At 37.6% G+C, this 27,572-nt stretch overlaps 1 protein-coding gene across 16 annotated transcripts; it reads left to right on the forward strand.

Annotated features, from left to right (window-relative positions):
* The first annotated feature begins 2,079 nt into the window (after positions 1-2,079).
* LOC110938163 lies at positions 2,080-7,259 on the forward strand. Of its 16 annotated transcripts, none has more exons than XR_002591225.2 (13): positions 2,080-2,472; positions 2,581-2,676; positions 2,853-2,957; positions 3,226-3,335; positions 3,419-3,480; positions 3,637-3,716; positions 3,792-4,135; positions 4,469-4,565; positions 4,965-5,102; positions 5,197-5,263; positions 5,341-5,403; positions 5,498-5,685; positions 6,229-6,517. XR_002591225.2 is itself a non-coding variant. In XM_035988827.1 (4 exons), exons 1-4 carry the CDS (start codon positions 2,565-2,567, stop codon positions 3,434-3,436), a joined length of 420 nt encoding a protein of 139 aa, XP_035844720.1. In that variant the 5' UTR covers positions 2,080-2,564; the 3' UTR covers positions 3,437-4,462. The 16 variants fall into 16 exon arrangements, 1 of the variants encoding a protein (XP_035844720.1); XR_002591224.2 differs by having other exon boundaries at positions 3,643-3,716; XR_002591217.2 differs by having other exon boundaries at positions 3,419-3,716.
* The last annotated feature ends 20,313 nt before the right edge of the window (positions 7,260-27,572 follow it).

Genomic DNA, 27,572 nt, shown 5'->3' on the forward strand with positions numbered 1-27,572 from the left:
GCTAACTGCTGTGGAGGAGGTAACTGCTTGCTTCTACTACGTGGCTTGAAATTAGATCATGGGGCAGAAAAGTTTGGAGCAAAACCACCAGTAGAAAACTGCCAATCAGTGCCCTGAACCGTCATAAAAGCGGTTATTTTTGCAAGTTTAAATGGACAGAATTTCATCTCAGCCAGATCTAAGGGCTAAGAATGATTTAGAAGTTGGTTAGACTTAATGGGTTTAATATATATATATATATATATATATATATATATATATATATATATATATATATATATAGGGAGCCGCTAGAATGAGAACCACCTCGAGTTGTAAGAACCGCGAGAACTACACCCCACGGAGCGCCGTTCGCCATGATTTTTTTTTACAAGTAGATGTGTATATTATAAACACAGCCGTAAAAAATCATGGCGAACGGCGCTCCGTGGGGTGTAGTTTTTTACACCACAAGTTTGGTGAAAAAAAAAGAAAAAAGAAAAAAAATTAAAAAACACCAAACTTGTGGTGTAAAAAACTACACCCCACGGAGCGCCGTTCGCCATGATTTTTTACGGCTGTGTTTATAATACACACATCTACTTGTAAAAAAAAAATCATGGCGAACGGCGCTCCGTGGGGTGTAGTTCTCGCGGTTCTTACAACTCGGGGTGGTTCTCATTCTAGCAGCCCCCTATATATATATATATATATATATATATATATATAATTTAATTGACTTATTTCAGTGAAAGTTAACTAAAAATAATTACTACAAAATAGTTTAGCTAAGCACCGATTATTGAAAGTTAACTAAAAACATAATCTACTATAAAAAGTTTAACTAACCACCGATGATAAAATATGAAATATGATTTTTTTTTTATTTTTCTTATTCACTATTTTAAAGATGTGTATGTTTGTATGTTTTATTGTAAGTTAACTTTTTCGATTACCCTTCTCTGGTTTTAACTTTAGTTTTAAAAACAGAAACATAAAATAATAATAAATAAATAATGCCCTTATCTTCTTCTTTTTCTCTATTGACAACGGAGGACCCGAGGAGATGTTGCCACTTCGCCGGCCAGAAATGAAAACGCCTATCCACTACTCGTACTGTCTCCCCTGTCATCCAATTCTTTCCAAAATTCGTAGAACTCGACGTTCCAACCTCATCAGACAACAAAATCGTCGCGTAACTTCTTTAGACCCACTGGGAAAGCGGGCCCTAGGCGGTCGCCAACCCCTCCCCCCTCAGGGCCAGCCCTTGGTGACGATATCTTGTGCAACCGCCTGTTAAGTCATTTCGTTCTAAATTTTGTGAGTTAACGCACCGCAACGTGCGTGTGTGGTTCAACATTTTTCGTATATTTTTTTGCTGTTTGACTGGCCTGTCGCGTCACATCTATTTTTCTGTGTTTGACAAGTTCATCCAACACGCGGGTCCTGGATGGACTTAGTTATTTTTTTCTATGTTTTACGTTTTGGTTTAATTTCTCAGCAACGAGCGTGCATGATTCAAAGATTTTACGTTTGTTTTTCACTCGGCGTTATTTTTTCCCGTTTTTATTTATTTTGTTTTTACGATCTTTTCTTGTGTTGGTGGTCGCTGACAATGGTATAGTATTACTACTACTTAACAAAGTTTTATGACAACCGCTGCAACGCATGTGCTTAATACTAGTATATATATATAGAGGAAGGTTAACGTACATTACGGCTTATCATACTTCACGTAGGAGACAATGGTAACCGTTGGATCAGGGGTATAATCACGCATGGAACATATAATCACGCAGGGGACCACATAATCACGCATGAGACCACATAATCACGCATGGAATCCAAAATCACGCACGTTATTTTGGTCAAAAAAATAATTAGGCATGTTATATATTTCGTGAAGTGAAGTACGTTAATGTACGTTAAGGCGTGAAGTACATTATACTTTCTCTCTCTCTCTCTCTATATATATATATGGAACCCATTAAGTCTAACCAAATTTGAAATCAATATTGACTATTGGATCTTAATGAGATTAAATCTCAGCCCTTTAAACTCACATTTTTAAGTGCTATAGTGACAGTTCTCGTCAGTTTCTTAGGCTGGGAGGTTGCTCCGTCTTTTTCTGCCATCTTCTCCATAAATCACGTTTCCTGCCATGGATCGTGGGTTCAATAAACTCCCAATTATAACCTCCACCATGATATACACTACGGTTATGTCTCCAGAGTCGTATTACCACTATCTCCAAGCCCTACACCTTCAACTTTCCCTTATCTCTTACTTATCATCAGAAGATCCAATTAGGGTTTCTCCTCCCTCTTCAGGCTTTAAGACCATGGAAATGGGAAGTTCCACCACCAGCACTGTCTATATCCAGTCGACACCGGCGCCGCCTCCGTTCTACACCCTTCCGTCCCTTAACACACACTGGCGCCACAAAAATTACTGAAATCTGTGGGTTTTATGACATCCGCCATAGCAGCTCTTGTACGTCATCTTTCTGTATCTGTTATGATATTGGGGTTTTTGTTTAGGGAATGTCAAACGACGGTTTATAATCAAGTTTCTAGCATTAACATATGCCTGAAACTGTAGCTCCAAGACTAATCAGGGAAGACAGTAATGGTGGGCAATATCAATGGTGTGGTCTCTTCCTACCTTCACCTCTTCAAAGCTTCCCTAGGTCGACTGGTGAGTTTCCCTCAATTTTATGTCGGATTACATATCTTTTGTTTTCCTTTTTTTTTAAATGGCTTTATTTTCCAATTGATCGGTTATCCTTATCAAAACAGAAGATCTAAAATTCCTCACAAAAATTATGCAAAAACTGAACCAATCTTTAGAAATTTTGGATTACATATATCCAGGGATGGCATTTGCGACTGTGAATATGGATACAACTAGTAGCGGATTCAAGTTACCGCAGGATTGTGCAATTTGCCCAAAGTTATGTTCACCCGTTTCCATGCAAGGTCATTAACCATTGAATTGATGATTTAATTAATTATCTATTTGGAACACACAATATATAATTTAGTGAGCTTTGTTGAATTTAGGGGCATTCATTATTAGTTTAATGTTGATTATAACTTGAAATTAGTGAACTTTGAAGTGAATCTGGTATGAATAGGATATCATTTTTTTTGAACAGTAATAGGATATCATTTTGATGGTCATTTTGAAATATGGCATGGCCTCTATTTGAGACCAACTTAACTTTTCAATTATGTATTTTTTCAGTTAGACAGAGTGTTATTTATATGGATGATGTGTTACTCTTGGAAAGTGGGGAGCAAGGATCGGCTTTTTGTGAGGATAAATGTTGGTTTCAATGGGCAGAAGCCGATAAGGTTTATTTACTTATACTCTTATATGGTGTCAATATTAATTTTTTATGGTCAATTATTATTATTTTTTTCTTATTTTTTTTCAGTTGGGCATAGTGGAATGATCCCATATTGTTTCCCATAGTTTGGACCTAGCATGATGCAACAGGTATGCTTCCTATCAAGTTAATAGATCATATGCTGCTTGAACATTGCCTAAACCCTATTTTATAATTAACCATAAGTTACTAAACCTGTAAACATGTATACAGGTAAATATAATACTTAATTACTAAAAAAATACATTAATTGTTTATTCTGAAAGTGGCAGATAGTTATTTTGGAGCAAGGGGATATGTCATTTGTTCATATCCAAGATTAGTATCCATTTTAGGAAGACAAAAAGTATGATACACTGTTTGATGACTTCATAAATTTTGATATAATGTATAAATTTTGATATTTATATTGTTGGGTTAGTTGGTTGTTCGCGGGTTAGTTCACGGATCGGATAGAAACAGTTCGGTAGCTTGCAGGTTACCCGGGTCACATGTTAGCAGGTTATCAACCAACTTCGTCATGTCCTGGAAATCAACACGGAGATTATCCTCAACTTTCTTATTCGTACCCATCTCAATACGACCAAAATTACCCAGTTTAAGAGTCATATCCACCATCTAACACCACCACCTGAACTGGCATGGGCACCACCACCTGCAGCTACAACTCCCGCTCCCACCTATGGTGGCCCACCACTTAGGCCGCATAATAAGTTTGGCAGGATATATTCAACAATTACCGATAGTTACAGCCCACCGGGACAGGTACCATCACATACGGTTCTTATAGTATTATTGTTTCTGAGCATTTTGATAATGGCATTTTTTTTTGTAAATAAATGGATTGGTTTCTGTATGGCAATCTTATTAGTGGATCATGTTTCATGAGTCTAAAAATGAATTTTGTTCGTGATGTTTCAACATAAATCGTTATATCATCTTTTTTTCTCGATTGGATTTAGATCAAAACCGGTTGTTATCTGTACATCACCAATTTTTTGTCAAGAATTTTAGGTTTTTTTCTATTCCTTTATAAATAGTTAGTGTGACATTTATGACAGTTATTTTTGGTACATCGCCAATTTTTGTCCACCTCAGATAAGGAACAATGCCGCCACCAGCAACCACTACAGAAAAACAGAATGTGCCAGCTCATACATTCAACCTCTTGCTGCAACGAGGCAGATTTTCCCAGGTACTTTATACTTGCTTCGGTAGAGTATGCCCTACAAATAGCCATTCGGTGACTTTTAACCATTTTCACTTAAGTGTTAAAGGAATTGAACGTTTGGGATAATCTGGGATTGAATCAAGTGTTGTCAAATTTTTAACTTTGGTGCCAAAAAGGTGTATCCTTTTTGTAACTAACAGGTTGTGCATGTTGCTGATTTGTGTTTAAAATTGCCTATTATAATGAGTTTAGAAGAAGGGGCATGCGTGCTGAAATTGTCCCAGATAGAAATGTATTAGTCCATGTGTGTTGAAATTGTCCTGGATATAAGTGTATTAGTCATGGGGGCCGGGCCTATTGAGCTTGTGAAAATGTTTGATGCCCGGGCTTTTGATGCTCTAAGAATTGTGATTGCGGATGTAGATGATAACAGGTTATCTGTTGCAAAGAGCTTGGGGGATGTTAGTGTGTCTAACCGCGGGAAGCTGAAGCTAGAGTGGCGCATAGGGTTTTAATTGGTATGCATCAAATAATACTCGCCATTCGATTGTCTCATCTTTGGTATGTGTTCTTTCTTTCTTTCTTTTTCTCTGTTATGTTTGACAAATCTTCAAGGCGTGTTTGCTTATGGACACTAATGATGATCAAATAGTAGATTTGGATAATCCTTTGTACATTTCAAACGTCATATTCGTGGATGCCACTAGGCGTAACATCAACTGGTACGATTTCATCCCCCACATAAACCAAATCATCAAACAGAAACTAAAATTCTAATTGGTTAATTTGTTTCTTGCAGAAGAAGAAATGTCAGTTAGTGCATCAAAAGTTTGAAAGCGAAAATGACTGATCAGTTAAGAAGGTTGTTGAACAAGATTCCCATGTATTGCCTATTAGTAGTTTCTCAAAAATTTTAAAAAAAATACAAATTTGATTTATTTTGTGATTATTGCTAGGTTTTTTTTTTAAGTATATAAGATCAGGTGTTGAGAGCTTGCCAGGTTGATTCTGAGCAATTTGATAAGATCTTAAAGTATATAACATCAGGTGTGGTGTTGAGAGCGGTGTTACTCTTGAAACTGGAGGCCAAAGATTTGGCTCAAATGGATATGATATCCAACCAACTGTTTTCTCAGATGTTCAGGTAACATTTTCAACCACCACTGGAACAAAAAGCTGACATTTTTTATACTCATATTTTCCATATTCCAAGACAGGGGCGAAGGATAGAAGGGGCGGGAGGGGGCGCCCGACCCCCCGAACTTTTCGCCCAGTAGTGTTATATATATAGTTTTCGTATAGAATTTTTTTGGTATATATGTTTTCGACCCCCCCGGTTCTATAGAAATTTTTGGGTATATATGTTTTCGACCCCCTCATCATTCGGGTCAAGCTTCGCCACTGTTCCAAGATGAAATCTTTTGACCTGTACATACAATTATAAATCATCTCTTTTATCATTCGTTGACAGTTATTAATTGATTTATTAATTCCAATAAAACAAAATATTATTCCAACAGGTTATTATAATTTGATTTTTTTTTTTTTGTTACTAACAGTTATATTTTTGTTAAATGTTGTGTACACATTCTATTAGTAATAACTTTTTTTTCTACTTGTAATGTTTTTGTGATAACTCAACCATTTGTTAAGAATTAAGAAGATATACACCTTGTCATTTATACAGGAGAGGTGAACGCCGGCGATGGCACAATTCTCACATCGGCTAACAAACGTGCCACGGATCAATATCGAGCTTCCAATCTAAGTTATTTAAATTGTCTCCAACCTTACTTTTTCGTTTTTTGGCATATTTTACATGTCAATGTGAACTCATTTGCCTACCGTTTACTTTTGCATTAAAATGACACCCTTTCATGTTTTAGTACTCTATCAGTTTTATTTTCTATCGCTTTGTGGTTGTAGGCTGTTAACGTTTGTTTTCCTTATATAAATTAAAGAATGGTGTTTTTGTTTGTCATGTTGTTTAATTTTGTGTATGCTTAACATAGGATTATAGGTTAGCTTTGTGTGTGACGTTCATATAATTTTGTGTTCTATTTATTTCTTTATGTTCATAGGTTTATTCATGTTATTATATAATACGTTAACGTAACCCGTCCACCAGACAGGTATTAAACTACGCGCTGTTTTGGTTTATGAGCAGATAAAGCTACGCGCTTTCGAATGGGCAGTGGTTATGTCACCGACATCGATTTGGGGCAAAGAGGTGGTGGTCGATGTTGGTAGGTGACGCAGGTTTGGGGAAGAGCGACGGTGATTTGTGGTAGTAAGCGGTGTAGATGCCCTAAAAATGGATATTGGTGGAGTGGATGACACGTGTGGGGCATTGTTACGCTATTAGCGCAACCCGTCCACTGGACGGGTATTAAACTAGTTCGCATGGTATGAATGAAACGGTGGAACATAATATATAATATGGTGTGATGATTTGATATCAACCAAAACGGTGGGATAGATGGTTTAATAAACAGGTAGAATAACATTGACCGGTGGAAAAGTTGGTGGTAAAATAATATTGACCGGTGCAACTTTCCTAATTGTATATATGCATTTTGAATTTGAATGAACCGGTGCCTGACAATGAAGTGTTGCGATGATTTATTTAAAGGCACCCTAAGTTGGTAATTGTATAAGGACATAATTTTTGGAGGGTATACCTATTGGCACACCCAAATGCCTATATGCACACCAAAAGGGCTTTTTTGTCATGTATGCACACCCTGTAGTGTCAAGCTGTGGCCAAAGCGCGGTGTTTTGGTCCGGTCAATCAAACAAAAGACTCACCGGTGTCTGACGGGTCTGTTGACCGGATCAAAACACCGAGCTTTGGTCGCGTTTTGGTCCCGTCAACCAGACAAAAGACTGAACGGGTGTCTGGTTGATAGGACCAAACGAGGCTAAAGCTCGGCGTTTTGGTCCGGTCAACAGACCTGTCAGACACCCGTCAGTCTTTGTCTGGTTGACTGGACCAAAACGCTGGCTTTGGATACAGCTCTGCAGGGTGTGCATATAGAACAAAAAAGCTCTTTTTAGGCTTACTATCTACACACCAAAGTATGCAAATAGTCTCCCCTTTTGGAGGCACAAGAAAAAGACATCAACATCACAAGATTTTTATTCCGGAAAACATCATCATCACGGTAACTTTGGGGGAGGGATCGAGACAATTTTTTGGCACCAATTATTTAACTAGTATTATTATTAGTTTAATCCAATCCAAGATTAAGAAGATGGTTACAACCGTTACTCGAGTGTTTGAAGATCAACTAACCACAATGAGCGGCTAATCTTTCTAGTGGTTTCCTCCGGGTGGAGGATTCTTGTACGTGAACTAGGTTATGTGTTTGAAACATTGTTAAGTCCGGTAATTTAAGCATTCGATGCTTGTTACCGGTTGATTTGATTTAGTTGATTTGTAAACGATTGATTTTGCTTTAAACCTAGTTTTGATTCTTTCAATTCCCGAGAGTTCTAGTAATTGGGATATATTAGATAGGTATTGCGTTTGGTAATCTTCAATTGGTAATCGTGTGATAACCTCTCGTTGTTAATCATAGGCTTGTAAATGAACTGAACGAACACGAACGAGGCATGCTCATGTTTGTTCATTTACCTTTAACCGAACAAACGATTGGACACGAACATTTAAATGAACGAATTTTCTTGTTCATGTTCGTTCGTTAAGAAAATGAACATGTTCATGTCCGTTTATGTTCGTTCGTTAAGAAATTAAACAAGGCTTTGAATTGTATAGCAATAGTAAAGGAGAAGAAGAACCAAAATATAGGTAAACCTTAATTCACGTTTCACATGATAGAAAAAATTGCTTTTAAATTGGAAATATAAATCAAATATATAATACCAATAAAGTTTTCAAATCGGAAAGTCAAAGCTAGTTATGGGATGATAAAGAAAACTAAATAGATTTTTAAATTTAATTAGTAATTAGTAATAACTAAATTTAAAAGATGAACATAAATAAACGGATATAAACGAACACGAACGAACGAATTTAAATAAACAACCATAAACGAACGTAAATGAACGAACATTAACGAACGAAGATAAACGATCGTTCATGAACGTAAATGAACAAACGGGGCATTGTACATGTTCGTTCTTTTATTTAAATGAACAAAAAAAAATTGTTCATGTTCGTTTATTTATTAAATAAACGAACATGAACGAATTTCCTGCCGAACGATTCATGAACGGTTCAGTGAACGTTCAATTCATTTACAAGCCTAGTTAATCAATCAGAGTACTTAGTCCTCTTTTATCACAATCAGTTAAATCAGATTAGACAGTTATGTCTATGTAATTGTAAACAAACACAAACCGAAATTGCTTTGAATCTGAAATCCGGAGGAACCATTGTTCTCTCCCATTGTTCAAAAAAATAATGGCCATTTGATCGAACACGTTATAGGCATGGATAAAACAATCCAAGACATGCATTTATGTTCATATCAGTTTAGAAACAGTACAAAGAGACTCAACATGAACCTTAAACATATCAAAGCGAGATACCCTAAACTTTGACTGTATTTATCATCCTGACGCCATGACCGCCTTCAATGCTAATGATTCTGTGTGATAATTGGGTCAACACTATATCACTAAAGCTACCAATTTTGGGAAGAAAATGGTGCATATTTACCTTATATAAACGCCGACCAAGCAACGATCTAAAAGATAACGGACCTCCGGCAACCGACAATAAAAATCAAGGAAAACGCTTACTTTATTAGTTTATTACTTGAGTTACCTTAGTGATTGCATTCCTCCACTTTCTTACCAAAGTCCTTGTTAATTTGTTACAATTTAAAAGTATAACTTTTTAAAATAATTCCCAAAGAGAGAAGAACACATAGTAATAGTAATAGTAATAGTAATAGTAATAGTAATAGTAATAGTAATAGTAATAGTAATAGTAATAGTAATAGTAATAGTAATAGTAATAGTAATAGTAATAGTAATAGTAATAGTAATAGTAATAGTAATAGTAATAGTAATAGTAATAGTAATAGTAATAGTAATAGTAATAGTAATAGTAATAGTAATAGTAATAGTAATAGTAATAGTAATAGTAATCGTAATCGTAATAGTAATAGTAATAGTAATATTACATCAATTTATTAAGGATTCAAATAATGGTGGATAATGAATGTTAATATTAACATCAATTTAATCACACATATGGCGTAAGTCATTAAACTAACATAAAAACATTAACACAGTGGTTTCTATGTAAATCATGGTTACACATGTTAATCTTATCATAAGATATTTTTTATAGCATTTGAAATCAGGTTTGGGTGTTTCCACTGTTCGAATCACTCTTACCATCAAGCATTTCAAAATTCATAGTAACCAGAGCAACAACTTCAAATTCTGAGCATCACCAAATTCCAATTAGAATAGTGAATACCATAAAATAAAAATCATACCAGAATTAAAACATTAGTTGTATTGATACCTGTGACAGAAAAGAGAAACATAGACACCGTTTCGAAGTAGGAGCAGAATTATGGGTGGTCTCAACAGATGTTACTGAAGCAACGATGGTGGATAGCAAGCCACTGGTAAACATCAGGGCAATGGCAGAACCTTTGTCGAAAAAATGGAGGGTTCGGTCCTTCCGATTACCTTCGACATTACAAAAGCACCATGACTACCCTAACCACCTCCCCCATTGCATCAGAAACAACGTAACTCGGGATCTCCATCCAAGTTGACTTATTGTATTGTATTGTAGAGAAGTAGGCGGGAGAGAGGGTGTTGAAACACGAAATCACCGCCGGGATGATTGAACCGCTTTGTCAATGGGAGTGAAGAATCACACCTTTTTCTTCCTCTTAAACCTAGATCTGCAATGGAGAAGCCAAGAAAGTGGAGCTGTAGAGATGACCGGTAGGGGAAAGAATCCCCTGTTTCCAGTAACAAAAGTGTGGCGGCTCCATATATTGTGCCCTAATAATGAGGTGAACACCTCTTTATATAGGAGACATGGGCCTCCCCTAACCTCAATGGGCCAGGCCCAGTTAGGGGTTATCTCTACAAGCCCACAACCTAGTGTACTGTAAACTACAACGCGCTAGGCTTCGCGGGTTAGTACGCAATAATAATAAATATTATAATAAAAGGCGATAAGTAACGGATATGTCCGGTCGTTCGGGTTGGGTCTAATACCATGCCCCATCATGTCCCCCAGTCTAGTGCTGCTCCCGCGTGCAAGCGTGGGAGGAGTACTAGACTTGTTAGGAGTGCACGAAAGTAAATATTGAGTTTTAGGCTTACCTGTCGCCCGGGTGTGGGAAAGTTGCTGGCCATGCTTGTTGGGTCTGTCTTCAGCTGTAAGTAGAGATAATGAAACAGTGAATATCCCACGATTGTTCATCGTGGAAATTGGTTGGGCAAACCTGGCGCATGCTGATTGGTTGCAGTCAGTTGCCATTTGTACTGGTGCATTACCATGAGCTTGTTAAGGTTGCGCGTACGTGATTAGGTCTTGTGCACGAGTCTTGGAACTGGCTGAGTTTTGACGATTGAGTGTGGTTAGGGCCTAACGTGCGTATGACTGATGCAGCATTTGGGACCATACCCCTTCAGGTCCCCCTAGTCCAGTGTTGCTCCTACGCGCGGATGGCAAGTGGGTGGAATTCTGGACTAGATGAGTGTCTTCCTTTCGGATGATTTTCGAGTGTGGCCCAGCTTTAGCGGTGCGCACATAGTCGTGTGGTTGCTGTAAAATATTCACCCTTTGGTGTGACTTCTGTTGGCTAACGCAAGGCGCGCGCATGTTTAACCTTATGGAATACGCATACTTGGTGTTTAAATATTTGTAAACTGTTGTCTACAATATTTGCACGTGTTAATCCACTTTGAGTCAGGTTATCGCGAATGAGAATTGGCACAAATTTGCGTCAGGATAATGAAGTGGAAACCCGAGCCTGCGCTAATCCTCCGCTGTGCCACAACAACAATGTGGCGTGAATCAAGGAGATGTGGCTTATCTTGAAGATTGTAGGTGTAAACGAAACTTTATTTTAGCCAATGTGTTTTTGTGTATACCCAAAGTGGTGCATGCATTTGTAGCACAATTTACGTTTTGTAAGCGTTTTCATATATGGCTAAGCATGCGCGCGCGAGCGGCGTACACACTCGTATGTAAAGGCAGCAGGGCCACATGGAGATTAAAATGCTTGTATGTGTAGCAGCAAGCTCGCCTGGAGACTGGCGTGCTCATATCTAAAGGAGCATGCGCGTATAGCGGCTTGCATGCTCGTATGTAGAGCAACAGTCTCACACGGAGACTGGCGTGCTTATGTGTCAAAGGAGCATGCGCGTATAGCGACCTACATGCTCATGTGTGGAGCGTCAGGCTCGCATGGAGACTGAGATGATCGTATGTAGAACACCAGACTCGTATGGAGACCGACGTGCTGGTATGTAAAAGAGCTTGTGCACATGGCGACTTACGTGCTCATAAGTAATGGAGCATGCGCGCGTGGCGACTTACGTGCTCGTATGTAAAAGAGCATGCGCGTATGGTGACTTACGTGCTCGTATGTAGAGGAGCGTCAGGCTCGCATGGAGACTGAGATGGTCGTATGTAGAACCCCAGACTCGTATGGAGACCGACGTGCTGGTATGTAAAAGAGCTTGCGCGCATGGTGACTTACGTGCTCATAAGTAATGGAGCGTGTGTGCGTGGCGTCTTACGTGCTCGTATGTAAAAGAGCATGCGCGTATGGCAACTTACGTGCTCGTATGTAGAGGAGCATGCGCGTATGGCGCATGTGTGCTCGCTTGTAAGTAAAGGAGCGTGCGCGCGTGACGACTTACGTGCTCGTATGTAAAAGAGCATGCAAGTATGGCGACTTACGTGCTCGTATGTAGAGGAGCATGCGCGTATGGCGCATGTGTGCTCGCTCGTAAGTAAAGGAGCATGCGCACGTGGCGATATACGTGCTCGTATGTAAAAGAGCATGCGCGTATGGCGACTTACGTGCTCGTATGTAGAGGAGCATGCGCGTATGGCGCATGTGTGCTCGCTCGTAAGTAAAGGAGCATGCGCGCGTGGTGACTTACGTGCTCGTATGTAAAAGAGCATGCACGTACGACGGCTTACGTGCTCGTATGTAGAGGAGCATGCGCGTATGGCGCATGTGTGCTCGCTCGTAAGTAAAGGAGCATGCGCGCGTGGCGACATACGTGCTCGTATGTAAAAGAGCATGCGCGTATGGCGACTTACGTGCTCGTATGTAGAGGAGCATGCGCGTATGGCGCATGTGTGCTTGCTCGTAAGCAAAGGAGCATGCGCGCGTGGCGACTTACGTGCTCGTATGTAAAAGAGCATGCGCGTACGGCGACTTACGTTCTCGTGTGTAGAGGAGCATGCGCGTATGGCGCATGTGTGCTCGCTCGTAAGTAAAGGAGCATGCGTGCGTGGCGACTTACGTACTCATATGTAATGCGTCACCAAACCTGCAAAATTCATTATCGAATGCTTGTGTATCATGAGATGCCCAGTCGTATATTAGTATCTCTCGAACTTAAAATAAGTTGACAAGATATATTGTAATAAAGAGTGACATGTGGAACACATTGTACCGAAACTTTGTCCTTAGTAGGTGCTCGTTCTATACATCCATGCTCCGCAATATGTGAAAACAACGTTGACCCTCCAAATGGCGTTGCCCCATGCTAGTGATTCAGTTTATTGCGGCTAAATAGACGTTTGTAGCATTGTAATAATATTGATAAGCAACAAATGTATACTATATAAACACACCGCAAGTAATGTGTATATGGCATGGTTTTCGAAAAGATACATAAAAACCTGTTTGCAAGTGGTTTATATTCAACATAATTGTTAAATTGCTTTTGAGGATAGAACATGTGTCCCCAAGAATGTCAAGTAATGTCATCATGATAGGCAGGACCCTAAAGTCAAAAACCATAAATTGTTATATGACATGTATATTTGACTTGTTCATTATATTAAACTAGAATTGAGACCCGCCGCAATGTGGCGGGGATTCTTTAGTTATGACTAAGTCGATCTAGGACTCGCACATTATGTTAAACCTGTCAAACGGGAAAATAGACAATGTAAAAACATTCACCCACACACGCATGTTGCGTCATGTTAACTCGCAAAATTTAGAACGAAACGTAAAAAAGTTAAACAAAAGACGCACGTTGCGATGTGTTAAGGCACAAAATTTAGAACCAAGCATAAAGCGAAAAATTTGTGGAAAATGAAAACTGTAAAGGACCAAAGTTGAAAGTAAAAAAATTTGTGAGGATAGATTGCAAAAGATAAAAAGTTTTGGGTTAAAAATAAAAAAACAAATAGTTTCAGGTTAAAAGTAATTTATGAAATACTTTTGGGTGAAAAGTAAAAAAAATCAATTTTTTTTGGAAACCCCCAAAGCCAAGGTTACGACACCCAGATGCATAATGATTTTTTCTTTGGGAAACCCCCAAAGCACAGGCCGCATTGCGACGGGGCGTAAAACGGTGTCAAATAGTACTAATGTTACACAACCGTTATCGACCACCAACACTGACTCGACCTAGGGTTTGCATGTTGCGACGAACCTGTTAAACATGGAAAAATAGAGGTAAAAACGTTGAACCACACATGTACGTTGCGTCGTATTAACTTGCAAAATTTGAAACAAAACATAAAAAAGTTGAACCATACTTGTACGTTGCGTCGTATTAACTCGAAAAATTAAGAACTATACGTAAAACGAAAATTTGCCAAAGATGAAAAGTATAAGTGACAAAAGTTGTGAAGTCAAATTGCAAATAATGAAAAGTTTTGGGTTAAAGTTAAAAAAACAAATTATGTAGGGTTAAAATTGCAAAAGGTAAAAACTTTTAGGTTAAAATTAATGAAAAGTTTGGGTTAAAGTTAAAAAAACAAATTATGTAGGGTTAAAATTGTAAAAGTTAAAAATTTTTGGATTAAAATTAAAAAAGGAAGTTTTTTTTTTTTTGAAAAACTCACAAAGCACATATTACAAGTTATTATGCACAAAAAGTTTGCTTATTTATATATGGAATAATGGCTTCCATCATCCATCTTTCTAGAAAACGAAGTGTTACTAGAAAACACAGGTTCAAATTCCTTTAAATATAAAAACAAATATTTTAGATTATTAAGTAATAAATCTGATATATGGCATGAGTCATCTCATTTAGCTGGTTGCCAATGTATCCGAACATAATTAATTAAGCAAATGTGCAAATTAATAAATCAACTCCCTTGGACAATTGATTGGCAGGAAAAAAAAAAAGTTCACTTGCATAGTTTTACTTCCACGGCGGAGTATGCTCGTGTAACAGAGGTAACCCGCGTGACGGAATATGCTCGCGTAGCGGAGTTTACTCGCACGGCGGAATATGCTCGCATAACGGAGTTTACTCGCACGGCGGAGTATGCTCGTGTAATAGAGGTAACCCGCGCGACGGAATATGCTTGCGTAGCGGAGTTTACTCGCACGGCGGAATATGCTCGCATAACGGAGTTTACTCGCGCGGCGGAGTATGCTCGTGCTACAGGGGTTACCCGCGCGACAGAGTATGCTTGTGCAATAGAGTTTACCCGCGCGGCGGGGCATGCTCGCGTAACGGGTTTTACCCAAGAAAACGTCAAGCAATGACATCATGGTAGAGATTACTTGCACGGTATACTCGCGCGGTTCATATATTTTATTCGATTTGCTGATATAAAGTCTTATATTTATGCTTTTTATTAAGTACAGTCTCACTTAATAAAGAATAACTGCCAAGTAGCATATATTTTATCCACTTAACCAATATGGGTGCATTTCATAATAAATTAATTCGCTAGAAATCGTTGTTGTATACAACGACATTATTAAAAAGCATAGAAATGGATTGCGTAAAGGCAGACACGCACACTGGCGGATCATACCTCCCGCATCGACGAGCCTTCGCGTTGAACAGCTTGCGCAGCGGAGGGACAAGTCACGCGTTGGCAGGTTGCGCGTCCACCAGAATATGCTTCGGCAGATCGAACTCACGCGCTGGCGGATCACGTGAAGGTGAAGCGTGATGCGCTTCTAGTGGATCAACTCACGCGTGTCAAGAGGTTCGCATCGGTGGGCAAACTCTATGTGCCGCCATGATACACACATGAAGCTCTGCGCCGGCGTTCAAGTAACTCGCACGTTAAAAGAACATAAGCCGGTGAGCATGTAATGTGCGTTGACGGAGCTAGCTAAATGCCACTCGTTATCATAAATGCATAAGTGAGATTTAAAGTTAGAAATTTTTTTATTTTATTATATATATATTTTTTTTTGGGAAAACTTCATATGCATTTAAAGGAGCACATTTAGAAAAAAAATTATATATATATATATATATATATATATATAGGGTAGGGCTAGATAGAAAACCCTATATATATAAAAAACCCGAGAAAACCCAAGCTCCCGACATTTTTTTTTTTTTGAAAAAAATAACACATGTAATATACATGTTTTTAAGACTTTTGGGCCAAAAAAATCAAAAAAGCGCCGAAGGGATATTTAAAAAAAAAAACAAGTTTCAGCAATTTTCAGCGAAATTATGTCTTTTTTGCTTAACACGTGTTAGGAGCTGAAATTTGTTTATTTTTTTAAAAAAAATCCCTTCGGCGCTTTTTTGTTTTTTTTGGCCCAAAACACTCTAAAACATGTATATTACATGTGTAATTTTTTTCAAAAAAAAAAAAATGTCGGGAGGTTGGGTAAAAATGGCTTCCCATTTGGGTTTCCAGAGTTTTCTAAGAATTTTAGGGTTTTTTATCTAGCATTATCCTATATATATATATATATATATATATATATATATATATATATATATATATATATATATATATATATATATATATATATATATATATATATATATATATATATATATATATATATATATATATATGGAACCCATTAAGTGGCAGTTACCTTTGAAATCAATATCTTCCGTTCGATTATGCTGAGATTAAATCTGGACCGTTTAAACTCAAAAAAAAAAAAAAAAACTGATGTTCTGGCAGTTCCGGGCAGTTGTTTGCGGTGGTGGTTACTTCCATCTTTCTCTGCCCATTATCCCCACAACTTCCATCAGTCTCCTAGAAACCTGGTAGTGCTCTCAAATTCAGTTTACGCTTGCAAGCAGTTGACGACGGTTCCCCACACTCCCGTAATTTTTGGTCTGTTGAATCTGTTCTTCTCACCCACCTATAAATATGTCGTCTCATCTATCCAATTAATCTGAATTGCCAAATCAAAAGGAAAAATTAGGTGAATGAAGATGGTAGACATGTCCCAACGATTGAAGGAGTGAGCAGGGGTCGATTTAATTGGTCTAGGGCCATACCCATGAGTTCAAGGTAAGTGAGTTCTTAGTTCGAAACTGGTTTTCTTTATAAGATTTTTGGTGACGACTTGAGGAGGCGTGATGATATTGAGGTGTTTTCTAGACTACATGAGTATATTAAAGATTTTCTATTTCTAATTTCTGGCTTCTTAAGATGAAGTTCTATGTCGAATGTTATTTGGTTTATGATTTTAAACCCTTTTTCTTCTTTTTGGCAGATGTTCTTCCAATTGTTATTACAAAAATCACCCCTAAATTCAATGATTGAGTTCGATTGGTCATGCTTAAGGTTTGAATTTCAATGCACTGAATTGTTAATTGATGATCTAATAATCATAAAGGGAATCAATGACTTTTATTTCGATTTTTTTGTTTTGTTAGGGTTTGAATTTGGGGTTTTTTTTTGGCATGTGCAGGTTTCATTAGAAATGTTTGGAACCTTGAGCAGAAGAAACCAAAATGATTTTCTCCAAAGCCAAGGAAATTGTTTCCTCAAATCCCCTTATCATATCCAGGTTTCCCCTCTTTCCATTATGATTATGATTCAATATTTTAGATTTTGTTTCTGTTGTTTTGGTTATCCACTTTTGTTTAGCTTATTCTGACCAACTCATTTTCATCTTTGAATCACTAGGGTAACTACAAAACAAAATGAGGTAGAGATGAAGGCTTTCACACCGTGACTAAACTTCAGGGACTATTTTGGCAGTTTACTCTTTTTATTATAAAGTTTCTTTCTGATTACTTAGACTACGGGTTGTGGAGGGGATTGGGTTGGGGGCATTGCTGGCGAGTGTGGGATCCACAATATAATATTCAAAACAAGGGGTGTGGTGTGGCGTGGCTTCGGCTGGCGTGACCAGCCATGTTGATTTTGTTTTTTTTTTGTTTAAACTATTTGAAATTTCATTTAATTAAAATTACACACTGATTAAAATAACACACCAATCAAATCCAACCATGTCATCTTCCCCCCACCCCCTGACGGGGCAACGCCATGGCCAACGCTAGCCCGGTGTGGTCTAGCCAGCGTTGCTTGGCAACCGCCGCCCCAACCCACGGTCTTAGTTCTGACTTTTGTACTGAGTGTTCGGTTACATGTAAAATTATGGCTCCCAAATGCTCATTTGTTATGGAATGCTTTGCAGCAACAGCAAGTACAGATATAAATCCTAGTGGAGAAATTATGGTTTTGGATAGATTTTCTCATGTGAGTTTAATAATTTGATACCTTGATTGCTACACTTTAATTTTAATTGTTGCTTGCTAATATGATTTTTAACAGGTGCATCTCATTGCTATAAGGATCATATTGCTTTGGCCACCCTCATGTATAAGAACTTCATGCAGTTCCACAGTTTCATGGAGGTAGTATGCTTAACTTGAAGATAGTTTAGTTTTTAAAACTTCAATCTGTTGAATATTCATTTTTCCAAGAATTTAAAGTAATCAATATCATTTTGTTTTGCTTTGAATAAATCAGGTTGAACATCTTCCGGTTATTTCACCCTCACAACATCAAAAGGAGAGTGTTGCTTGCCTTGCTGAGAGGGTTAGTTTATTTATTCTATTAAACTATTTTTTTATCCTTTTTGTTGCATTAAGGTAAACTAAATGAAAAATACCAATCAGTATTGTATTATAAAGGATTATTAGCATTAGCAATATTATAAAATCGGACAGGTCATCTAACCGATCTACTACTGGTACAGACGGGTCAAACGGGTTAGTATCATAAGTCTAAATCAAGATACTAATGATCTTTAATTTTTCTTTTTACCTTTTAGGTAGTTGCTAAATATAAACAAGTTAGTATTGTATAGTACTTTTAGACGTGTCGTGTTTTTGTCAAGCTTCTATCTTCTTTTGTAGATTGGGAATCAGCTCATGGAAACTACAATGATCATGTCAATACACATAGGTGAGCATTTTGTTTAAACTATCATGGACGCGATTCTACATGTTATGGCCGCCACAATCCTATTTTTCTTTTTCTTTTTTGAGTTTTTGACCAAAATAATCTCCTGCATAGACAGTAGACTAGAGAGCATTGTTCCACATGTGAATTTAGTCTGTCATTTTTGAAATTTCAGAGAAGATTTGATGTCTTATTGACCTATTATGAAATGATTAACATATATATAAGGTTGTTGAAGGCAATAAATTGGGAGACAATGGTTATTTATTTATCTTTTTTAAATATTTTTCTATCATTATTAACATATATTTCTATATTGTAGCTTTAATTGTCTATAAGCATGTCGTTGAAATATGGAAGCTTATTGATGAAACTTGGACAAAGGTGTTTGCTCATCCGGATGTTGTGTGTATATCATTGTCGGTGAAGTCATTTTTTTCTAATATGTGAATTCAAATGGCAAATGCCTTGTGATACTAGAGTGGAGAGATTTCTTTTGTCTACCATTTACTTTTGCATGAAAATGATGGTGATACTATTCATATTTCAGTAGTTTACCAATTTTATTATTCCTTTACCAGTTTTAACATTCATCACTTTGTGGTTTACCATTAACATTCGTTTTTCCTTTGATCGTCTTAACATTCATCACTTTGTGGTTGTTTACTATTAACATTTGTTTTTCCTTCGATCACTTAAAGAGCGCTGCTTATTTTTCACATTGTCTAATTTTGTTCACTAAAGGTTAGCTTTGTCAGATTAATACGTTAAACCTTATTCAATTCCTAAGATATGAGATAGACGTGTTGACTAAGGCGATGAAAAGTGTTGATGCAATGTTGTTTAGACTTGTGTCCACTTAATGTTGGTGTTTGAGATTGTTTATTTTGAGCTCCTTTTAAGTTTTTGACTTCGTAAAAGTTAATAGGTCATTTTTGTAGTGTTTGGATAATGTGTTGAGAATGAGTTTTAGTGGTTTGAAAAGAAGAAAAGGAAAAGTTAGATGGTTGCAACTCTTTCAAAAAAGGATATGGAAAAGAAGAAAAGGAGAAGCGTTGTCACAACCCCCGATCCCTAGTTCCCGGGAACGGGCGGCCGTGAGCCAGTTTCGGTGGTATCACGTTTATTTATCCAATTTGGCAGCGGAAATTTCATCAGGACCGTAGTTAGGAAATATTTTATCAGAGTAAAACCACCATATTTGATATTTAACACATGGGCAAAACCCAAGTTTCTTATTACAATATACTTATAAGGACAAAACCTTATTTTATTGAATTTTAAAACATCTTGTTTTAGATAACTTTTATAGCCACTTATTTTCCAAGCCGTCAGTGCTCTCGAGCTGGCTTTTTCCCAGTTGGCTTTCACATTGTGTTACCTGAAACATGTTTTAAAAATATTTTATCAGCGGGAAATACTGGTGAGTGAATCCCAATTTAATCAAAACGAGTTTTATCAATTACCACAGTATTGAGAGCGATTACAATGTTTATATCTACACAATTACCCATTCAGTACTTGCCACTCGACGTATCTATGGCTATGGTCATATCACACATTGGCTACTCGTCGTCCAATTGTGAAGGTTATCAAGTAATGTATACAAAACCCCATAATACCGGCGATAATTGAAGAATTACACGACTCACATACTGGCAATATGATATAAACAATTTGAGGTTTTATAAAACAGTTGACACAAAAAGGAGATTACTCTCATTGCTATTTTAGGTTTTCCTTTGTGACTTCCTGGTTATAATCTAGTTGAATAAACAATGCACACGCGTTAGTATAATAACCCATTTTAACATTAGTAATACCCTCCCCGAGACGGCATTCCAACGACTACGTCGGGCAGAACCACGACAGCCGTTACGGAACCCTAGATCAATCGGGCAGCGTATCTAATACGTATCCAGGGGTTATAATACTTACAACGAGGCAGAGCTTCGCTAATTTAGGGGGTATAATACCCGGCTATAGTGTATACTACTTCAGAAATTTAGAAAGAAAGAAAGTTGTGAGCGATCGTCGAATGAAGCCGATGCCTGCTATTTATAGTGCCTGAACCTGGGTCTCTCGCGGCCCGCGTTAAATAAGGCCAGGCCTTACGCGGCCCGCGTCAACGTGCGGTCAAAGCGTAGCTTGTCCGGATCACCTACTAGCCTCGACACGATGATGACACGTGTCATCACCGGGCTACGCCACCAATCAAGACTCTCGCGGCCCGCGTTAAGTTGAGGTGAGGCCCTACGCGGCCCGCCTCAGCTTAATAATTTTTGTTTTTAATTTATTTTATATGTTATATTCTAATTTGGGCTCGGTTTTCACATACGGGATGCATATAAAGGCATATTGATATATTTAAAGATATATTAGGGTGTTGGTTTTACTGAGGGTTGTTATATCCTCCCCACCTTATTTTAGAGCTCGTCCTCGAGATCTACTAAAATGACTATAGATATTTCTTTTTCATTTCAGATTCAAGCTCTCTTGTATATTCAGGTCCTCTTTTGGAGTCTCATATTATTTTGACTAGAACTAATTTCTTGTGCTTGAGATTCTTAATTTGAATGATATTGTCAGTTATTTCCTGCACTACCTCAGGTCCAGATAGTTGTTTTTTCCCAATTTCTACCCAATAAACTGGGGTTTGGCACTTTTGTCCATAAAGTGCTTCGAATGGTGCAGCATTGTTACTTGTGTGATAACTAAGAAAATTCTTATGAAAGGTAAATGATCGTTTTGACCTTTTGGTGAATTTACTTGGATTACCTTTTGATTACATAATATACTGGCTTTATTGGCTATTAACCGATCCATTCTTATAACAATATCAAATCCTACTAGATTTATTGGGTAAAGAATTGTAATAAACTTATGGTTTAGAATTCTTATTCTTGCTCCCTGCAAGATTTCAGAAATCTTAATGGTTTCTCCATTGGCTGTCTCTATTAGACATACTTGTGGTAGTTTAGTTAATGAGTGATTTGCAAAACGAAGTATTAATAAAACTTTAGTTTGCACCGGAGTTAAATAATACTGTAGCAAAATATCATTAACTAAAACATACCAGCTATAACGTCTGGGATCATCTTGACTTCTTCTGTAGTCAGAACAAATGCTCTAGCATTTCTAGTATTCTTGTTGTCTGTGGCTGGAGCTAATTTTGGACAATTTGGCTTGATGTGACCTTGTTCTCCGCAGATATAGCATATCCTGTTGTTTTTCTTCCTGCATTCTTCCTCCTGATGTCCCGATATTTTGCAGAAGTTACAGTATATAGGGCATTTTCCAGAATGCTTTCTCTTGCAATACCTACAGTAGGGTGCAGAGGTAGAACCTATATTTTTCTCATGATTAGAATTTCCAGAGTGAAATTCTTGTACAAGTTTCTGGGTTAGGTTCCTTCTCTGATCCTCCTCTCGGGTACGGACTAATTCATCAGTCAAGGTATTTGTTAGTTCTACAACTTCTTCTATGGTTTGAGGTCTAGCTGCCTTGACTACATGTCTTATCTCTCCAATTAATCCCCAAATATAACGAGAGATTAACACGGGTTCTGGTGAAGCAAGAGTTGGTACTATTCTAGCATATTCGAAGAATAACTTAGTGTACCCTTTGCTATCCACACCAGTCATCCTAAGGTTTAAGAATTTGTTTGCAATCTGTTCCTTTTCATTGGGTGGGCAGAATTTCCTTTCCACCTTGTCCTTAAACTCCTCCCATTCCATATTGTAAGTTCTATCAATTCCCTTAGTTTGGAGGATAGTGTTCCACCATTCTAAGGCTGAGTTCTTAAACAGATTAGAAGCAAACAGTATTTTATCTTCTTCTGCGCATTTGCTTATTCTTAAGACTGCCTCAGTTTTCTCTATCCAGCGTAGGATTGCAATGGCCTCTTCGTTGCCCGAGAATTCCATTGGTTTGCAGGACCAGAATTCTTTATAAGAACAACCATAAGGCATGGTTCTTCTTCTTTTGGGAATAGGCATTTGAAGTACCGGTCCATTGTTTACACTGTTTTCTGGTTCACTTGGTCGCTTATTGCTATGCTTACTTTTATTATCAGCATCCTTAACAGTTTGAAGTATAAATGGCATAGCATTTATAATTCCCTGGGCTACTATGTGTTGGATAGCACTATTATCCACTTGGTTTCCATTGTTATTGTTGTTTGGGTTTTCATTATTCAGATTATCATCATTCTGAATATTATCATTCTGGATTTCCGGGTTATTATCCAAATTGACTTGATTTTCTTGGTCGGCCATCTAAATTTTAAACATCTATCAAATATTAATATCATAGAATAATATAGTAAATCACATAGTACGTAATTTTAGTCAAAAGCGTCAATCATTGCGATTTTACTCTTATTCATTTATTACATACCAGTACTGAAATTAATATTTACAATACTGACTGAAATAAATAATAATAGACATCAGTACACATATTTATTTTATTTTATTATTACTATTATCGTTTCTGTCATCACATTTACAGATATAGATTTATTTAGAATTTCATATTATGCTCATCGTATTTTCATACGATTCGTTCTTCCATTTTTCTCATTCTCTCACTGTTTTCTAAAATTTCCTCCTCAAAAGTCCTAAGTTCTTGTATTTATGGTGAAACACACAATATTCTAAGTTAAAATTTTGTAAATCACAAAATCACAAAAATAGAAATTTGAAAATTTTCTAAATTTTTTTTTTTTTTTAAACCACTATTGCTAGATTACAACTGAACTTTCGAATTATACTAACAGTTTATTTTATAGTTTAACGTTTCCGGCTTGTAGGTGTCGTAGGTGCTAAAACTGGTTTTGTGATAAGTTAGCATTTACTGCTACAGTAGCTAACATGTAGAGATTTGCCCATTTTTCATCTAATTTATCTTCCCAAGGTGGGTTACTGCCTATTTTCTGGGTTTCCTGAAGTTTTTTTCATGTTCTTTTGACTTTTTCTAAGGATCCGGCTTCTTTTACTAGGGGTAAGTGGACTTTCATACTGTGCTTTACGGACAAATATTCCTTCTTCAATATCTGCTAAATATCCTGAGAAATTGGTTTGGGATGAACTTCCCTTTTCTTTGGGTGAACTATCTAGTTTATAATAGATGTCCGAAATTCTTCTCTTACTCATACTGTAAACTAGCAAATAGTCAAATAACATATCATAATAATCATGCATGTATTTCCATAATTTATTTCCTAACAAAATATAACTTTAAGTGTCAGCAGAACACTTCTTTGGCTTGAACCAGTGGCTAGGCTCTGATACCACCTTCTGTCACAACCCCCGATCCCTAGTTCCTGGGAACGGGCGGCCGTGAGCCAGTTTCGGTGGTATCACGTTTATTTATCCAATTTGGCAGCGGAAATTTCATCAGGACCGTAGTTAGGAAATATTTTATCAGAGTAAAACCACCATATTTGATATTTAACACATGGGCAAAACCCAAGTTTCTTATTACCATATACTTATAAGGACAAAACCTTATTTTATTGAATTTTAAAACATCTTGTTTTAGATAACTTTTATAGCCACTTATTTCCCAAGCCGTCAGTGCTCTCGAGCTGGCTTTTTCCCAGTTGGCTTTCACATTGTGTTACCTGAAACATGTTTTAAAAATATTTTATCAGCGGGAAATACTGGTGAGTGAATCCCAATTTAATCAAAACGAGTTTTATCAATTACCACAGTATTGAGAGCGATTACAATGTTTATATCTACACAATTACCCATTCAGTACTTGCCACTCGACGTATCTATGGCTATGGTCATATCACACATTGGCTACTCGTCGTCCAATTGTGAAGGTTATCAAGTAATGTATACAAAACCCCATAATACCGGCGATAATTGAAGAATTACACGACTCACATACTGGCAATATGATATAAACAATTTGAGGTTTTATAAAACAGTTGACACAAAAAGGAGATTACTCACATTGCTATTTTAGGTTTTCCTTTGTGACTTCCTGGTTATAATCTAGTTGAATAAACAATGCACACGCGTTAGTATAATAACCCATTTTAACATTAGTAATACCCTCCCCGAGACGGCATTCCAACGACTACGTCGGGCAGAACCACGACAGCCGTTACGGAACCCTAGATCAATCGGGCAGCGTATCTAATACGTATCCAGGGGTTATAATACTTACAACGAGGCAGAGCTTCGCTAATTTAGGGGGTATAATACCCGGCTATAGTGTATACTACTTCAGAAATTTAGAAAGAAAGAAAGTTGTGAGCGATCGTCGAATGAAGCCGATGCCTGCTATTTATAGTGCCTGAACCTGGGTCTCTCGCGGCCCGCGTTAAATAAGGCCAGGCCTTACGCGGCCCGCGTCAACGTGCGGTCAAAGCGTAGCTTGTCCGGATCACCTACTAGCCTCGACACGATGATGACACGTGTCATCACCGGGCTACGCCACCAATCAAGACTCTCGCGGCCCGCGTTAAGTTGAGGTGAGGCCCTACGCGGCCCGCCTCAGCTTAATAATTTTTGTTTTTAATTTATTTTATATGTTATATTCTAATTTGGGCTCGGTTTTCACATACGGGATGCATATAAAGGCATATTGATATATTTAAAGATATATTAGGGTGTTGGTTTTACCGAGGGTTGTTATAAGCGTTCCCAAACACCCTCAATATACATTATCTTTGTTTGTTACGTTGTTAACGTAAGCCGTCCAACGGGCGGGTATTAAACTAGTTGTTTTGGAAAAACTTATATGAATGTGCACTAGTTCAGATGACTTCATATAATGAAGTTTCAAAATGCAATTAAAATAGTTGGTCATAGAACTCACCGTTGTTGCTTTGGAAGCGAAGTTACCTGGAGTTCCCCCAAGGAGTTACGACGAGCAGGTACAGGGGTTTCGTGCTCAAAAATCGCCTTCATAAATTGCTTATTGCTGATTCATAGTTCGGTTCCATAAATCTGCTGTGGAGATCAACGAACACGAATGAAGGCAGACCCCACTTACAGACGTCGCACGGACAAATAAAACCCTTACAAGCACGGATTTTTAGACCTTTGATTTTGCATTTGGAGCTTAAACGAGCGCAAATCTGAAAGTTGTTGATGAAATACGTGATGTATACTTAAAAAGAAACTCAGATCTGGCCGTCTTCCTTGCAAAGAGGGTGTGAATTCCAGATCTGAAATATCTCGTGTGTGGATTTCTCTAGAACACAGATCTGGACGTATTTGCATTTAACCCAAAAAGGTAAATCTGGTCTATTGAACTTCAATAGAAAAGATCTATGAAATGTTGTCAATAACCCTCTTTTTGAGCTCCATTAGAACAGATCTGAAAGTTTAAACCAGGCAAGCATATGTGAAGAACACACATCTGAAGATCTGAGGATAAAACAAGATGTGATCAACAAATGTATAACATAAACTCGGTGGGCGCCAATGTTGAAACACGGAATCACCGCCGGGATGATTGGACCGCTTTCTCAATGGGGGTGAAGAATCACACCTTTTTCTTCCTCTTGAACCTAGATCTGCAATGGAGAAGACAGGAAAGTGGAGCTGTAGAGATGACCGGTAGGGGAAAGAATCCCCTGTTTCCAGTAACAAAAGTGTGGCGGCTCCATATCTTGTGCCCTAATAATGAGGTGAACACCTCTTTATATAGGAGATATGGGTCTCCCCTAACCTCAATGGGCCAGGCCAGTTAGTGGTTATCTCTACAAGCCCACAACCTAGTGTAGTGTAAACTACAACGCGCTAGGCTTCGCGGGTTAGTACGCAATAAGAATAAATATTATAATAAAAGGCGATAAGTAACGGATATGTCCGGTCGTTCGGGTTGGGTCTAATACCATGCCCCATCAGAGGGGGAATCATAGGGTTTGTAAGGCAATAGTAAAAGAAAGGAGAAAGAGCGGAAATTGATTTACCGCTCAAGACTTTTCATTAAGTATGTAGTATCAGTACCCCTCCCTGTCTCCGCACTATCATACTATAAACATCAAAACATGTATCAGTTATTCTGTTTTAATAAATAATCGCGTTGCCTAAAAACCAAGTTTTCAATAAAAAAAACTACTCGTGGCTGCAGCTTCTGTCGCTTGAGCCGACAATTCACCCTAGACGCAACCATACTCATACACCGAATGTTTCGTTTGAACCATTTAAAAAAATGGAAAGATTAGTTCAAAGCTTCAAAACCGACTTGCCAAACTACTAAACCACATGCCCGGCTGACCCACCCAACCAAGCGTTTATCTGTTATTTTCTAAAACCACACTTAACTATTTAGTCTAACTTTTTTATAAAACTGATCGAACCAGAGCATTATCATCTAATTACATCCAACTTATACGCACCTCTTCGAGTGATTTTTCTTTCAACACGTCATCAACTTTCATACCTTTAATCTCACTATGCGCAAACCCCAACTCGCGATCCTTCTCTACGATACTAACCAACCCAAAACATCAGTCGCCTCATTTCGCACTCGTTCTTAACTAAACAAAACAACCAAACTACGCACCTTTCATGTAAATACACAACACCAAAACATACTAAAAAATAACACATATGTTCATCAAAATTAATATTTTTTTATGATATTCTGGTCGGGTTGCCTTTAGCACCTACCATACTAAACAAGCGATGTGTCTGTTATTTAGTTTAATTACG

Source organism: Helianthus annuus, chromosome 4 (genome assembly GCF_002127325.2).
Source record: "Helianthus annuus cultivar XRQ/B chromosome 4, HanXRQr2.0-SUNRISE, whole genome shotgun sequence".
Lineage (NCBI taxonomy): Eukaryota > Viridiplantae > Streptophyta > Magnoliopsida > Asterales > Asteraceae > Helianthus > Helianthus annuus.